General features: G+C 45.2%; 1 protein-coding gene across 4 annotated transcripts in view; it reads left to right on the plus strand.

Annotated features, from left to right (window-relative positions):
- LOC109302575 (cohesin subunit SA-2-like) overlaps positions 1-13,037 on the plus strand; it is a 97,761-nt gene that overhangs the window by 74,126 nt on the left and 10,598 nt on the right. For all 4 annotated transcript variants that reach the window (XM_019524168.1, XM_019524165.1, XM_019524167.1 and 1 more), the window contains 5 exons: positions 576-656; positions 2,284-2,376; positions 9,617-9,782; positions 11,668-11,819; positions 12,488-12,589. In XM_019524168.1, coding sequence (XP_019379713.1) covers positions 576-656; positions 2,284-2,376; positions 9,617-9,782; positions 11,668-11,819; positions 12,488-12,589 — 594 coding nt within the window. The remainder of the gene's footprint in view (positions 1-575; positions 657-2,283; positions 2,377-9,616; positions 9,783-11,667; positions 11,820-12,487; positions 12,590-13,037) is intronic.

The following is a 13,037-nucleotide window of genomic DNA, read 5'->3' on the forward strand; positions in this document are numbered from 1 at the left end:
TAAACTGTAGTCCGTGTGTTGTCAGCCTGAACATTCTGTTCTGAGATAGAGATGCTGTCCAGGATTGCGAGGTAATGAGCTCTGCTAGGCATTAATAGCTTTCTGACTATGAGGGTAGTCAAGCACTGGAACAGGCTACCTAGAGAAGTTGTGGAATCTCCATCCTTTGAATGGTCAAGGGCAGGTTAAGCAGACACTTGGCTGGGGTGTTTTAGTCGAGTACGATCCTGCTCTGAACATAGGGCTGGACTAGGTGACCTTGTGAAGTCCCTTCTAGTCCTACTTTCCTATGATTCTAAATCTGAGCTCTAATTCAGCAAAGCATGGAGGCACGTAAGTAAGTTCCATTTGAAGTTGAGGAAACGTAAGTGTTTTACAGAATCATAATTTCTAGGGAGGTCATAGTTAAACGTAAACTGACTGAGTGTGTTTTGGGAAATGAAGTGCCTCGCGCTGCAGTAGAAGCAGCATGCAGAGGGTAAGATCCTGTTTTCTTTTTTCATTTAGTTCTGAACATTTGCTTTGTGGCATTTCATGTTATTGAAAGAGAGATCTGTGTCTTTTTTTACTTGCAGATGATTCTACCAGCTTTACAGTGCACATACTTTGCTCTCCTGTGGCAGCTGGTTGCAGTTGGGGAGAGGCCTTCTTCCAAGGTTGGCCCTGAAAAAGATTGTGAAACCAAGGGTTATGCTTTAAAGGTTTAAATAGATTTTCCTACCTTTTGATGGCTGGCAGGGACAAGCTTTCTCAAGCAGGTGATATGCATATTTCCTTGGAGAAAGCAAAATCAGTTCAGACATTTGTCTCTCTCAATCTTTACAAAATTCTGTACTTCTTCCAATATTAACCTTTTGCACGGGCATAATTTAACCAGCTCATTTGGGTTTTTAGTGCATGCATTTGGGTTGCTAAATCCTGACTTTGGATAGAGACAAAAGCTGCTTGCTAGATGTTCTTTTTTCCTAAGCAAAGGTAATTTTCAGGGAAACAATTTGATATTTTGTAATGTTAGGGACATTTCAGTTTCCTCTTAGAAAGATGAGAACTTATATACTTTGATTCTTGTAAAAGCAGAAACAACAACTTTGAGTTGTTACCCTTGATAGAGGTTTCTGGCTGCACTGAGAACTACTTTCTTCAGTCCACCATCCTCTACAGAATAAAAAATGAACAGGGAAGTCCATATCTTTATTTTTTTCTGTTTGATTGAAGTGCATTAGATAGGACAGATCTGATGAGACTAGCCTAGGAGGGGTGAACTCCTGTGCCTGGCTGACATTCTGCTCCTGCCCCTGGCTAGCTTTCCATGCTCATCATTTCTTTAAAACATTTCAACTCTGATAAAACTCAGCTTTCCTGACTCATATAGCAGCTTTTTGAATTCTTTTCTTTCTCCAGATTTGGTTAGACTTGCAGAATAAGGTCCGTATCCCTCCCCACACAGCCAAATCCTAGTGTCAGCAGAGGTGCAGCCAGTGTTCAAAACATTTTGCTCCTGTAAAGCAACTCTGGCACCATCTCCTCCATCAGTTCATAGCATTCTTCTTCTCTTCTCTCTTCTTTCCTGGCTTACACTAAAGTGGATCCTCCTTCCTTATTTTAAATCTCAAGAAATTTAGCTCAGATGTAAAAACATGCACTCTCATTGATTTCAAAGGGAACTGCACTCATTTACACCAAGCTTAAGTTCTTGCCACAACATAACAAATAGAACACAAACTTTTTATGTGACCACAGGCAAATAATGTGGCCTCTCTGTGCCAAAGTTCCCTTCTGTAGAATGGGTGGTGTTCTCCATCTCACAGGGATGTGCAAGGCTTATTTCATTAACTTTGAAAGGTGCCTTGCTGGCATTGTGATGAAGGGCTGATGATTAGATACTGGTAGACACCCACGGGTGAAAAAACCCCTAGATCAGAGAGTTGGAATGACTTGCCTAGTACAACAGTATGAATCTGACTACCAGTTTAAAGAGTTTGTATGTCCCAGCATCTGTCACTTCTAGCACTGATTAGGAAAAATTGTTTGTTTTTTTGCTAGTGGGTTGTAAGTCCTGTCACAGATGTGATCTCTGTTAGAAAGACAGCATAGTAATTTTTTATAATCGGACAACCGATGCAAGTAAAAGATTGAGCCAGTTCAGGTCCTTACCATCAGCATGTTTCTTGTTTGAATGAATTACATTGTTAGAGAAAAAAATACAATGTTTTAAGCTTATTCACTTGAGAATTTACCTGTCAAAGCTTTAAGTTGTGTCCTCTCCTTCTGCACATGCTTTAGGAGACTCTCTTGGCATTGAGAAGGGAGTTAAGGCTTTTCTGTCAGATCTGCACATGCTACCTCAGCCATAAAAACAAAGATTTAAGTGAAAAGGTCAGTGCTACTTCCATTTTTTTTGTGGGCTTGTGTTTTTAAACTTGTGTTTTTTACTCCCCCAGTAAATCTTATTTCTTCTTTATTTTTTCTCAGATGTATTGGTGCTATTGGTGCTCATGTGTTTCCTTTTTTGCCTCTTTGCTGAGTAATCCTTTGTGTTGTTTTTTAAACTATTGTAAAGGATCTTTTATATGGATGAGAACACTAAAAAAACCCACCATGCCCTGCACAAGAACATAAGTGCAACTACTTCTGTGCACATTTTAGATCAGTGACCAGGGCTAATTAAAAGTAAACTGCAAACACAAATGGAGTATTCTGTTGCTCAGTAAGGTATTGGAGCTTAGGAAAATTGTAAAATCTTCTTCACTGGAGGTTTTCAAGAAGAGAGTGGATAAGCATTGGTCTCAGATGATTTAGGGAGAGTGCGTAGGAGTTGAAATAACTTTATAAACAGATATTGCATTTTTATTCTGGGACCAGAGAATGGAGAAGTTGTTGGATTGGCATGCCCACACATTGCCCTTCCAGTTGGTTTTAGAGTGGCTGGATGCATTGCCACTCTTTTACCAGCAAGTGGCCCAAGTGAGCACACATACCAACTAACTTTGTACTGGTCAAGTGCCTGTAGGTTCCCCCAACTCTGCCAGTGTCAAGGAAAGTGCTGGTAGGATATTCAAATTGTTGGTAGCAAAATGTTGTGCTTTGATTTGTGGCACAACTTGTGCCCCTGACTGCCTGCCTGTATTTCCACTGCATTTGTGCTGCCACCAATGACTGACCTGGAGCTTCTACCACCTTTGGCTGCTATGGAGTCTTACTTGGCTGTTGCCTTGTGGACCTTCTTGTCTCAGTGTCTTGATTCATAAGCAGGACTATGGGGGGGCTGAAGTGGCATGGGTGCTAAGGTGCATAGTTGCAAGTTTGAGGCCATAGTGGAAGTGCTTATGGCATGACCTGTCAGATTCTAATGAATCTGCGAATTCTGCCAAGTACCTTATCATAAAGACATGAAAAAGGAAGGAGTGAGGCTGAGTAGAAAAGAGAGCATTGGTCATCTCTGATGGCGTCCAAGAGCATGGGAGAAGCACTTATTGGAAAGAAGCTCATGTGTGCATTCAGTGCCAGCAGTGGACAATTTGTGGCTATCTGGTAGTCCTAAGCTATGGCAGCAGTTGCTGCCCTGAAGATATTTTGGCCTCAGGTCAGGACATTATGGTGAGGCAGTGTTTCTGGGCCAGGGAGACGAGCAGCAACTGGTAAGAATGGATCATCATGGCTACCTGGGATGACGAGCAGTGCCATGCAAATTTCCACGTGTCCAGGGGCACCGTTGTGAAGACCTGTGCCAAGCTTGCCTCACGCGTAGTGGCTATGGGCAACAGTAATGCATGTGCCCTTATCTGTGGAGAAGTGTGTTGCATTGCTGTATGGAAGTTTATGACCCCAGACAGCAGTGCTGAAGATGTGTCTGGTGATCCAGTGGGGGATGGCCCTGTGCATCATATGCTGTGCTGACCCCCAGCAGGTTGTGGATGGGTCTTGCCAGCCTAGGGTTTCCCAGATGTGTTGGGGCTGTCAGTGGCACACATATTGCCATCCTTTCCCCTGTATGTCATGCCCATAAATTCATCAGCTGGAAGGGCTATATCTTGATAGTGCTTCAGGCAGTGGACCCACTAGTAACTGGGGACTCTACCTACTCACTGCACCCCTGGCTAATGAAGCCATTCGCTGGATACCTTGAAGGAATTGTTTAATTACTGGCTTTGCAAGTCGCAACGTAGAAACTCCGCAACAAAAGTTGTGACTTGCAAAGCCAATTGTTTAATTGTTTAATCACTTTCTGCAGTACCTGTAGAAAGGCTGCAACATGCTTTTGGGGTCTAGAGGCTCACCTGAGGTTCCTGAGGTCACGCGTGGATGCCAGTGAGTGCAACATGTCCTGGTTTATGGTCTGCTGCATATCTGTGAGGCTGAGAGAGCAGCCCCTGGTAGTGAGGGTGGACCATCCCCTGGCTCCTTCAGATGCTGTGCCTATGAATTCTCAAATGGAGTCTTGTTGCCTGGTGCTGTGTGCATGAGACACTGACTGACTTAGTGTGCCAGGCTCTGGGCTGAGGATCAAAACAGTAGGATGATCTCTGGTACACAATTAAACCCTATTGGCTGAACTAGTGCTATTGTGTGATTGTCTCCAGTATGTGCAGGGGTGTGTTGAGGGGTGGAGATTGTGTAGGAGGGGGCTGACTCAGTTGGGTGCTGAGCTGTAATTCTGGGGATGTGGAAGGGGTGCAGTGAAGGGAGATGTTGAAAAATCTGTGCTGTGTGTGTGGGCTTCTCCAGACCCTGCCCTTCCAGATCTGGGTGGAGGGTGAGGGGAAGGAGATAGACAGGGAAGGAGGAACATCTTGTGTTGCTGTGCACAGCTTCTGCCCTTCTTCTTTTTTTTTTGATGAGTTCTGGGCTGTCAGAGCCAGCTTCTGGGTGGGAGGGAGGGAGGGAAGGAGACACAGCTGGTGCTGGGACAGGCAGACATTGTATCAAGCAGCTTTTTGGGGAGCTTTCCACGCCCCTGAAACTGTCTTGCCTCGTGTATGCGGTGAATGGCACGGCCACAGTTCCACAGTTTTGACAAGAGACACAACATTTATTAAACAGCACAACAGAAATATGAAGGCAGGTTAGTGGAACAAGTAAATAAATGGATTATAAAAAAAAATACCAATAACCCTATAAACCCACATTGGTGAAACCTGTCACTTCCCCATTAATGTGAATTATCACAGATCTGGTGCAGCCACAGCCTGGCAGCAGCCACTGCTGAACACACCACTATTCAGGGGGTACGACCTACTTGCCTGACAGCTACAGGTTGCTTGCTCTTGCTGTGGGGGAGCCCTGTAGGACAGGGAAGCCCAGGGGCAGCATTGTCCCCAGGAGCTGCTGGACAGTCCCCCTTATGTGTTAAACTGTGGGGTGCTGCAGAGAACAGCAAGGATACCTTCTGCAGGTTCAGGAAAGATGCGAGGTGATCTGTGGATTCCTGCTCAACTTTCATGGACTCCTTGAATGTCTCATTTATATGCTCAGCAACAGCAGCTTGGCCTCTGCATGCTGCCTGGTGGGTTGCATGTCACATAGTGGTGTGACTCCTTAATCCTGTGCCTGACCATGGACAAGCATTTGGTGGCAGTATATTCACTCTTCCTCCCTGCGTTGCCTGGCCTCCCCAAAGCAGTAGTGGCTGGCCTCTATCAGAGATGCTAGCATGCCCATCTTTGGGCAGGCGTGGGGCTTCCTTTGCCTGGAAGCTTTCTGGACACTGGTCTCTAACCATGTTCTTGGCCTTTTGTCTTGCCCCTGAGGTGCCATTGCCACCACGTGAAGTTGTCGGGCCTGAAAGTAGAGGAGGATGAACAGGAGCTCATTGTTTTTGTCAATTCTCACCTGATAGCGTAGAAACTCCCCAACAAAAGTTGCCACTTTCAAAGCCATTCAGCCAGCTGATGGGCTCATTTGACCTGCCGATTCTCAACATAGTAAGTTCCTCCTCCACCTTTTGGTCCTTTGGGACCCAAGGAAGCAGTGGGGCATGCTTAACAAGCCATAGACAAACAGTCTTTCGGCATAGCAAGGGGCCAAGGTCCCTAAATCCCATGGGGGCTGTGAAATACCTGGCTTGCCAGTTGAGATGGGTGGGGCCATGCTTGGTGGAGTGCATTCTGCTCCTTTAGGCTGGCATTGAGTGTGGTCTATTTTTTTGGGACCCCCTAATGCCCCTTGTCTATAGCCGCAGGATGCTGACACCCTGGCTGATGTCATCCTGAACCATCTGACCCCACAGCAGTAGTGGCACCTGTTCATTGCTGCACAAGGCAGTCCACTGGACTTTGCTTGCCTCTTACTGCAAGAAGTGGTGGTCCCTGATGACTTTGACTCATGAAGAGGGCAGGCATGTTTGTTTCTTCCCTGGATAGTCAGGGAATGCCTGGTGGCATACCTCACTACACGCTATGACCACCTTGCATGCCCCAGCTGGGACACTCTGGGGTGGGATCAATCTGTGTCTAGTTTAACTGTTAGCCAATAACTTGCAAAGACTGAAGAGAAGCAGCTGCTGCACTGCTCAACATGCACAGCGTGAGAACGCAAACGGAGCATGCAACCCCCTCCCTGTACCCCCTCCTGCCTTGAGGGGATTGGCCAATCATTGTTGTGAAGAGCCTACAACCGTATGTGCTGTGTGTGACGTGCTGGAGAATCGGGGTGGGGTGGATGCTGAAAATGTTTTCAGCATTGAGGGTCTGCTACTTCTCCTTCACTTCAACTACCTACATGAATCCAGGGCCCCTTTGACTGAAATAGTGCTACCAATGCTGTGGCCACTTACAGGAGAACCTGAACTGCCATGGTGGTCTGCATTAACTGACCAAGTGGCTGTTTTAATGAGTTGTTTGCATGGGAGTGAAGGCTGCAACCTTAATATCTTACCTTGAGCTCTGGGTGGGAGGCTAGGGGCAGCAGGGAGGGTCCCTGTAGCTGTGTACCACTGCTGTTGTGTTTTTGGTAGGGGGATAGATGAAGCATTAAGTGGGCACTTACTCTAAATGGCATCAATCACTGCCGAACTGAACTGGGACCCACAGTACAGAAACAATGTCAGTTCCATTGATTGACCATTTTAATCATAGTGGTAGCTATTAGTTCATTACCCTTATGGTTCAGGGCATGGCCAAGGGAGCACAGTGGTGCAGTCCCCAAGTACAGCCATGCAGTTTCAGCACAGACTCAAACTGCAGTTCTGCAGGGGAATGGGTTGGGGGGAAGGGGACTGCGGTTCAACTACCCAACTAGTCATTGAGGTTTCACTGGGAGTGCTCTGGCTCTTCACCCCTCCTGCCCCCTCCCCCCAACTCTGTTGCTCGACCTCTACTTACCCAACTGTAATGGTGGAGTGACACTTACCATCTTTGGAAGCAGGATTTGTCCTGTAGGGGGTTGGATTTGGTGGGACACTGGCTTCATGTTGGGAATGCACTGGCAGGGATGCTGAAGATGAGGGGGACAGGGAACTCTAGGTCTTTGTTGTCTGAGCCCAGGCCCATTTCAGAGTTTACATGGTGGTTGGCAAGTCTGTAATCTGGCTCAATGCCTGGGTGGTTGTGCTGGCTTGGGAGGGCTGCATGTCTTCAACCACAGTCATGTTGGAGTCGTCATTGCTCTCCTTGGTGGTGTGTGCCTCTCTGTTTGGTACATTTTCAGACATGACCGTGTCATTAACTGTGAAGATATGGGGTATTTCCTTGTAGCAGATGCATGTGATGCTGTGTGAGCCTGACACATGGATGCTGTCCTGAGTCCTTGTGAACTGTTGCCTCAGTACCTTGCACTTGGCCCGGTACTTGGCATAGTCATGGTCATGTCCCTGGCCTGCCATTTCTGTTGTGATCTGTTCATAGACTGCCTTGTTTATTCCCAGGGCAATAGTGATCCCTGTTCACAGCATAAATAAACCTTGAGGGTCCCTTCCAGCCCCACGATGCCATGTCTGTTGCATGTTGCTACCACTGCCACAGCAGGATTTCACCACTGCATTTTATAGATGCCATGTGTTGATTTGCTCAATGTCTTTTTTGTTTTTGTTGTTGTTCTTGTGCTTTAAATTTTACAACCAACTTAATCCGATATCCTATAAAACAGGGCTGTCCAACTGGTGGCGTGTAACCCACAAGCGGTTCTCTTGCAGCCTGCAGTTCTCTCATCTGGGCCCATTGATCCATCAGGCCTCCCCTGGGCTCTGGTGGGGAATCCTGGCACTGTGGTGAGCTCTGTGGAGATGAAGGTTGATCACAGGGATGGGTGCTACAAACCCCTGAATCGTAATCCCAGTTCCTGCCACCAACTGCCTGCCTTCATCTTCCCACATGGAGATGGATGCCAACCTTGTGTGCAGGGAAGGGGATTTGGGGTAGTTTACTGTTTGTGACTGAACCATTAAAAATGCCAGCGTCGCCTGAGAAGTGGTATCATGGTCTTCTGGGATTGCCTGATGAAATGGGAATTGCCAATTTGACTCAAGAAAATTAAATTTTTGTTCTTTTAAAAATATTTTTGATGTTTATGTGCTGTCTGGCCCTTGTATCCTGGCTGTTGCATGGTCTTCTTTAATACCTGTTGCTGAAGTGGATTTTCTTGCAGTTTAATAATCTGGACTGGGGTAGGCGACCTCTGGCATGGGTGTCAGAGTGTGGCACACAAAGGCATTTTGCTTGGCATATGCACTGTGGGACAGACAGTGGGGAAGGGGCCAGGGCTGCACTACCACAACAACAATTGGGCTCTCACAGCTCCCCAGCCGTCTCCCCCTGGCACTCTTACACCTTACAAGCTGAGGTTGCCGTTGTTTTTGGCACTTTGCCCAAAAAAGTGGTTGACCCCCAATCTGGACTTTCTTGCTGGTGGCAATGTATTTATTGCTGCCATTTTTTCTTTAAAAACACTGGGTAAGATGGGGCTTGGTTGTTGAGAATGCACCTGCAGAAATGGAAAAACCAAAGTAGAGGGTATTTATACACGTGCTCCGGGGGGAGGGGCTTTAATTAGAGTGGCTCTCAGCACGTCTTGTGTGTCAGCATCTCACATATCGGCATCAAATAGGCTTTAGTTAAAGTGCCCAGACTGCCGTTTTGCAGCGTGGAGACACTAATATGCAAGATGCTGGAGTCTGCTCCGACACGCTGTAATTACAGTGTGTCGGAGCAGCCTCACTGCATGTGCATAGATGCCCATGGTGCCTAATAGCTTGACTTGCGTATAACAAGAAGAAATTGCACATGAGAGAGTTCAGCTTCTCATTCTTACAATGTGTTGTGCCTGTGGGTTTGAGTGGATGACTTGTAGGACTCTCTGTACAAATGGTTGCCTGTGAATGCAGGTACTAGACTCAGTGGCTTGGGGAGGCCCCTTTCAGTTCTAGGTTTCTAAATCAGCTGCTGGTGAATGGTGTATATAAACATTTACTCCCATGAAGCTCATCTGTCTTAGAAGTGGGCCGTGAGAAACCTGGGACCTGGAAAGGAAAAGAGGTGATAAGAAGCAGGACAGAAGCTACCCCCTATTCATTATGGTTGATGATAGTGATGAAATTAAAATAGTATGGTTCTGGCAACTTCTTTACAAAGCCCTAAATCCTTGTTTGTTTTTTTTGTTTGTTTGATATATGTGTATATTATAGGCCTTCATGATACTCTGTGATTTGCTGCTGATCTTGAGTCACCAAAATTCAAGCTCTGATGAAGCTGTAGGTCTCCTGGAGTATCTTCCCAGCATGTCCCTTCAGTCAAAAATGCTCTTGTTTATCCAGGATCATGTGTTCACGGAGGAGGAGGAAGAATTCAAAGGTCAGCCACCTTGGCAAGGAAGTAAACCACCATTTGTTGATGCCATTCATCCTCTGCATTTGACATTGTCAGGCAGAGGGACTGCTCTAACTTTTTTTGGCCCCTTTCATATGCAGCAGCTTTAGTTGTAATGTAAATGGAAGGGATCATTGTACTGTACTCAGATTTATGTCCCCTGGGACCTAACTAGAGGGAATATTTTTAATTGTTTTTAAATGACTGAGTTGGTACAGTGAGGGGCAGTCATGTAAAATCCTGTAATAGATTGTAAAAAGCTAGAATGATACTATTAATCACTCTCCTGGAGGCTTTTGTGCTTTGGCAGTGAGACTCAGTTGATGTTTTTTTGCTCCAGACTTGTTCTATAAGGTCAGCACGTGGTGTTTGACTGGGATTGATTTTGCAGAAAGATTTATGCTACCTGGTACTTCTTTACTGTTTTCAGGCATATTCAAAATAAGAATGTACAAATGAGGCTGAAAATGCCATTTTGTTTTGTGACCTGATTCTGAAGGGGCTGTAACCTTTTAAGACATTAAGGACATCAGAAAGCAATGTGCTCTGAGAAACTGGATGTAAGGAATTGTATTTTTTCAGTTCTTTAGTCCTCCACACAAAGGTACCCAGCTATCCTGCTCCCTGCCCCTCCTTCAACAGTCTTGAGAAATTCCTTCATCCAAAAGTGGTCGTGTGTTCATTTGAGCTCCAGATAACATGACATAAAGGAAATTTTGAGAGAACCGGTGCTCTTCAGTCTGGAGAAAAGATTGAGAGGGGAAGTTTGAGAAGTTTTCAAATACAAAAGGGTTGTGACTGCAGATGGTGATGAACCAGGCTTTGTGCACAGGGGCAGGACAAGAAGGAATGGGATTAAACTGCTACAAAGAAAATTGTAAAAGGAAAATGCCTGGAACAGATTATATACGGTATATAGCGAAGTTGCAGACTCTTCATCATCAAAAGCTTTTAAGTGTAGGTTAAACAAGCCCTTGGCTGGGGTGGTTTAGACAAGGATGATCCTGTCTTGAGCAGGGGGTACTTTTTTCAATGAGCCATTTCTGAGCCATCATTTACTTTTGGCCAGCCTTCTACCTCTGGTGGGTTCCAGGTCATAGATTCTGTAGAAAGCCAAAAACAGGTCACACAATGGTCATAGGCTTAAGAGACTAATAAAGTTGCTTTTGGCAGCAGCAGCAGGGGAAGAATTCAGGAGTCTAACCTTCCCATCCTTTCCTGCCCCAAAGAACCACCTCCAGCAACCAGCCTTGAAAACCCTAATTCATTGTTTCCAAATGTCACCTGCTTAGGAACTACTGGCTTCCAGAGGGATTGTATATTCATAATGATTAAAAAAATTTCCCTTCCCCCCTTCATTCTTCCTAATAACTACTTAAAACTTATGTATTAATTTTTCTTATTTGATATGCATGCTAATTTGTGTAGGGTCACTGATGGGATGCTGGACTGCTGTCTTTTATTTCTTCATATAAAGATATGGTTGCAGTTGGTCTGTTCTTTCTGTTCTATGTGTTTTTAAGGCATTTGTTTTGCATTGTTTGGTCATGTTTCTGTAGCTACACATGCAATCCTGCGAGAGGATTCTGGCTCGTAGAAGTGTGAAATCCCTCTGAAGATCTGAATGGAAAGAATATGTAAATGAGTAGCTCATACTGTCATCATTTGTGGGCTTTGAAATGGAAATAAACCATCAGTATCCTCTGATAAGCAAAAAAAAAAAATAGACTAGCACAAGTGAAGTAGCATCTGTTGTTCAGAGAGTTGGCTGAACAGCTGAGTCTGTGTTATGCAGATGAAAGTCAGCCTTAAAAGTGAAGTACCTTGAGTAAAATGTTAGAACAAAGCTTCAGCATTCTTATTTCCCTAGACTTGACAGAAGAGGAAGAGAGGACGAAGGAAGGCTACAAACTGAACGACTTGCATAGGAGAAGGAGCCTTCTTGCAGTTTATTGCAAGCTAATTGTATATAACGTGGTGGAGATGGTTGCAGCAGCTGAGATCTATAAGCATTATATGAAGGTGACTTTCTATTAAGATCCCTTTGCTTTTAAAATGCATTTAAACTTCTTAAGCGAAACTAATGCTTGTGAAAGATACTGAGTTAGCCAGCGGCTGGAATCCTTCCTTTTTATTCATAAAAGTGGTTGCAACACAAATAGCACTGCAAAATTCTCCTTGAGCACATCTACACAAGATGCTCTACTGCGCTTTAGACTAATCTAATGTGCCATAAAGTGTCACCATCTACATGTGCGCAGGACTTGCCGCACAGTAAATTAGGCTAATCTGCCATTAGCTAGTACCAGGAAATACAGGTACTAGATTAATGGTGCTTTAGCTGCTGCACAGTAGTGCATGCTTAGACACTGACCAGGAGCAATTTGTTCCTGGTTAGCCCAGGCAGCAAGGGGCCCACTGCTGCCTGGCTAAACCCCCATGTGGTGAGATGCGCTGGCCCTGCAGCTGGCACAGCTATCCTGGCCCAGTGCACATTGGAGCAGTGCATTGAAGCAACATCTCCACACGTCTACAGGCACCATTAGTGTTTCCCTATAGCAACGTATCTAGAAACAGGAATATTTTATGAATTGTATGGAGTGTTTTTAGTAGTTATCTATGTTAAGCATTGGGAGCTAATGCACTCATAAGTTAATGACACTTCTGTTTTGTTTTGTTGGCATGAATAGACTTATAATGATTTTGGAGACATAATTAAAGAGACACTGAGTAGGACAAGGCACAATGACAAGATTCAGTGTGCGAAGACACTGGTTCTTTGTCTGCAACAGGTAAGACTAAAGCAGAAGGAAAAAGATGTGCTGTTGGTCACGCTAATGCTAGAATTTTTTGCATGCCTTGCCATAGTTATTCTACATACTTTGACTATACAACAGGAAAAAAAAGTCATTTCCTTGATTTTAATATGAGGGCTTTTCATGGTTAGAGAACCCTATGAACCCTTTGGCTTCAGTTTAAAAAATATAAGTGTGTGCAGTATTTCTTTCCCTTTAGAGTCTTTTGGATTGGTACAGTTTGCATGTCTGGTGTTACTAGATACAGGTTCAGGGCATATTTAAGGAGGCATATAGGCCATGCTGATCTGATTTCTAATAAAGCTGCCTCCAGCTTGTAAGTCTGATGCAGTGGAAGGGAAGGGGGGAGGGAAGGCGCTGGGGGGTAGGGCAGATCAACCCCCCCCCCCCCCCCCCCCCAGAGGGGGGGGGGGGGGGGGGGGGG

The sequence above is a fragment of the Gavialis gangeticus genome, unplaced genomic scaffold, assembly GCF_001723915.1.
Source record: "Gavialis gangeticus isolate Ggan-Ray unplaced genomic scaffold, GavGan_comp1, whole genome shotgun sequence".
Classification (NCBI taxonomy): Eukaryota; Metazoa; Chordata; order Crocodylia; family Gavialidae; genus Gavialis; species Gavialis gangeticus.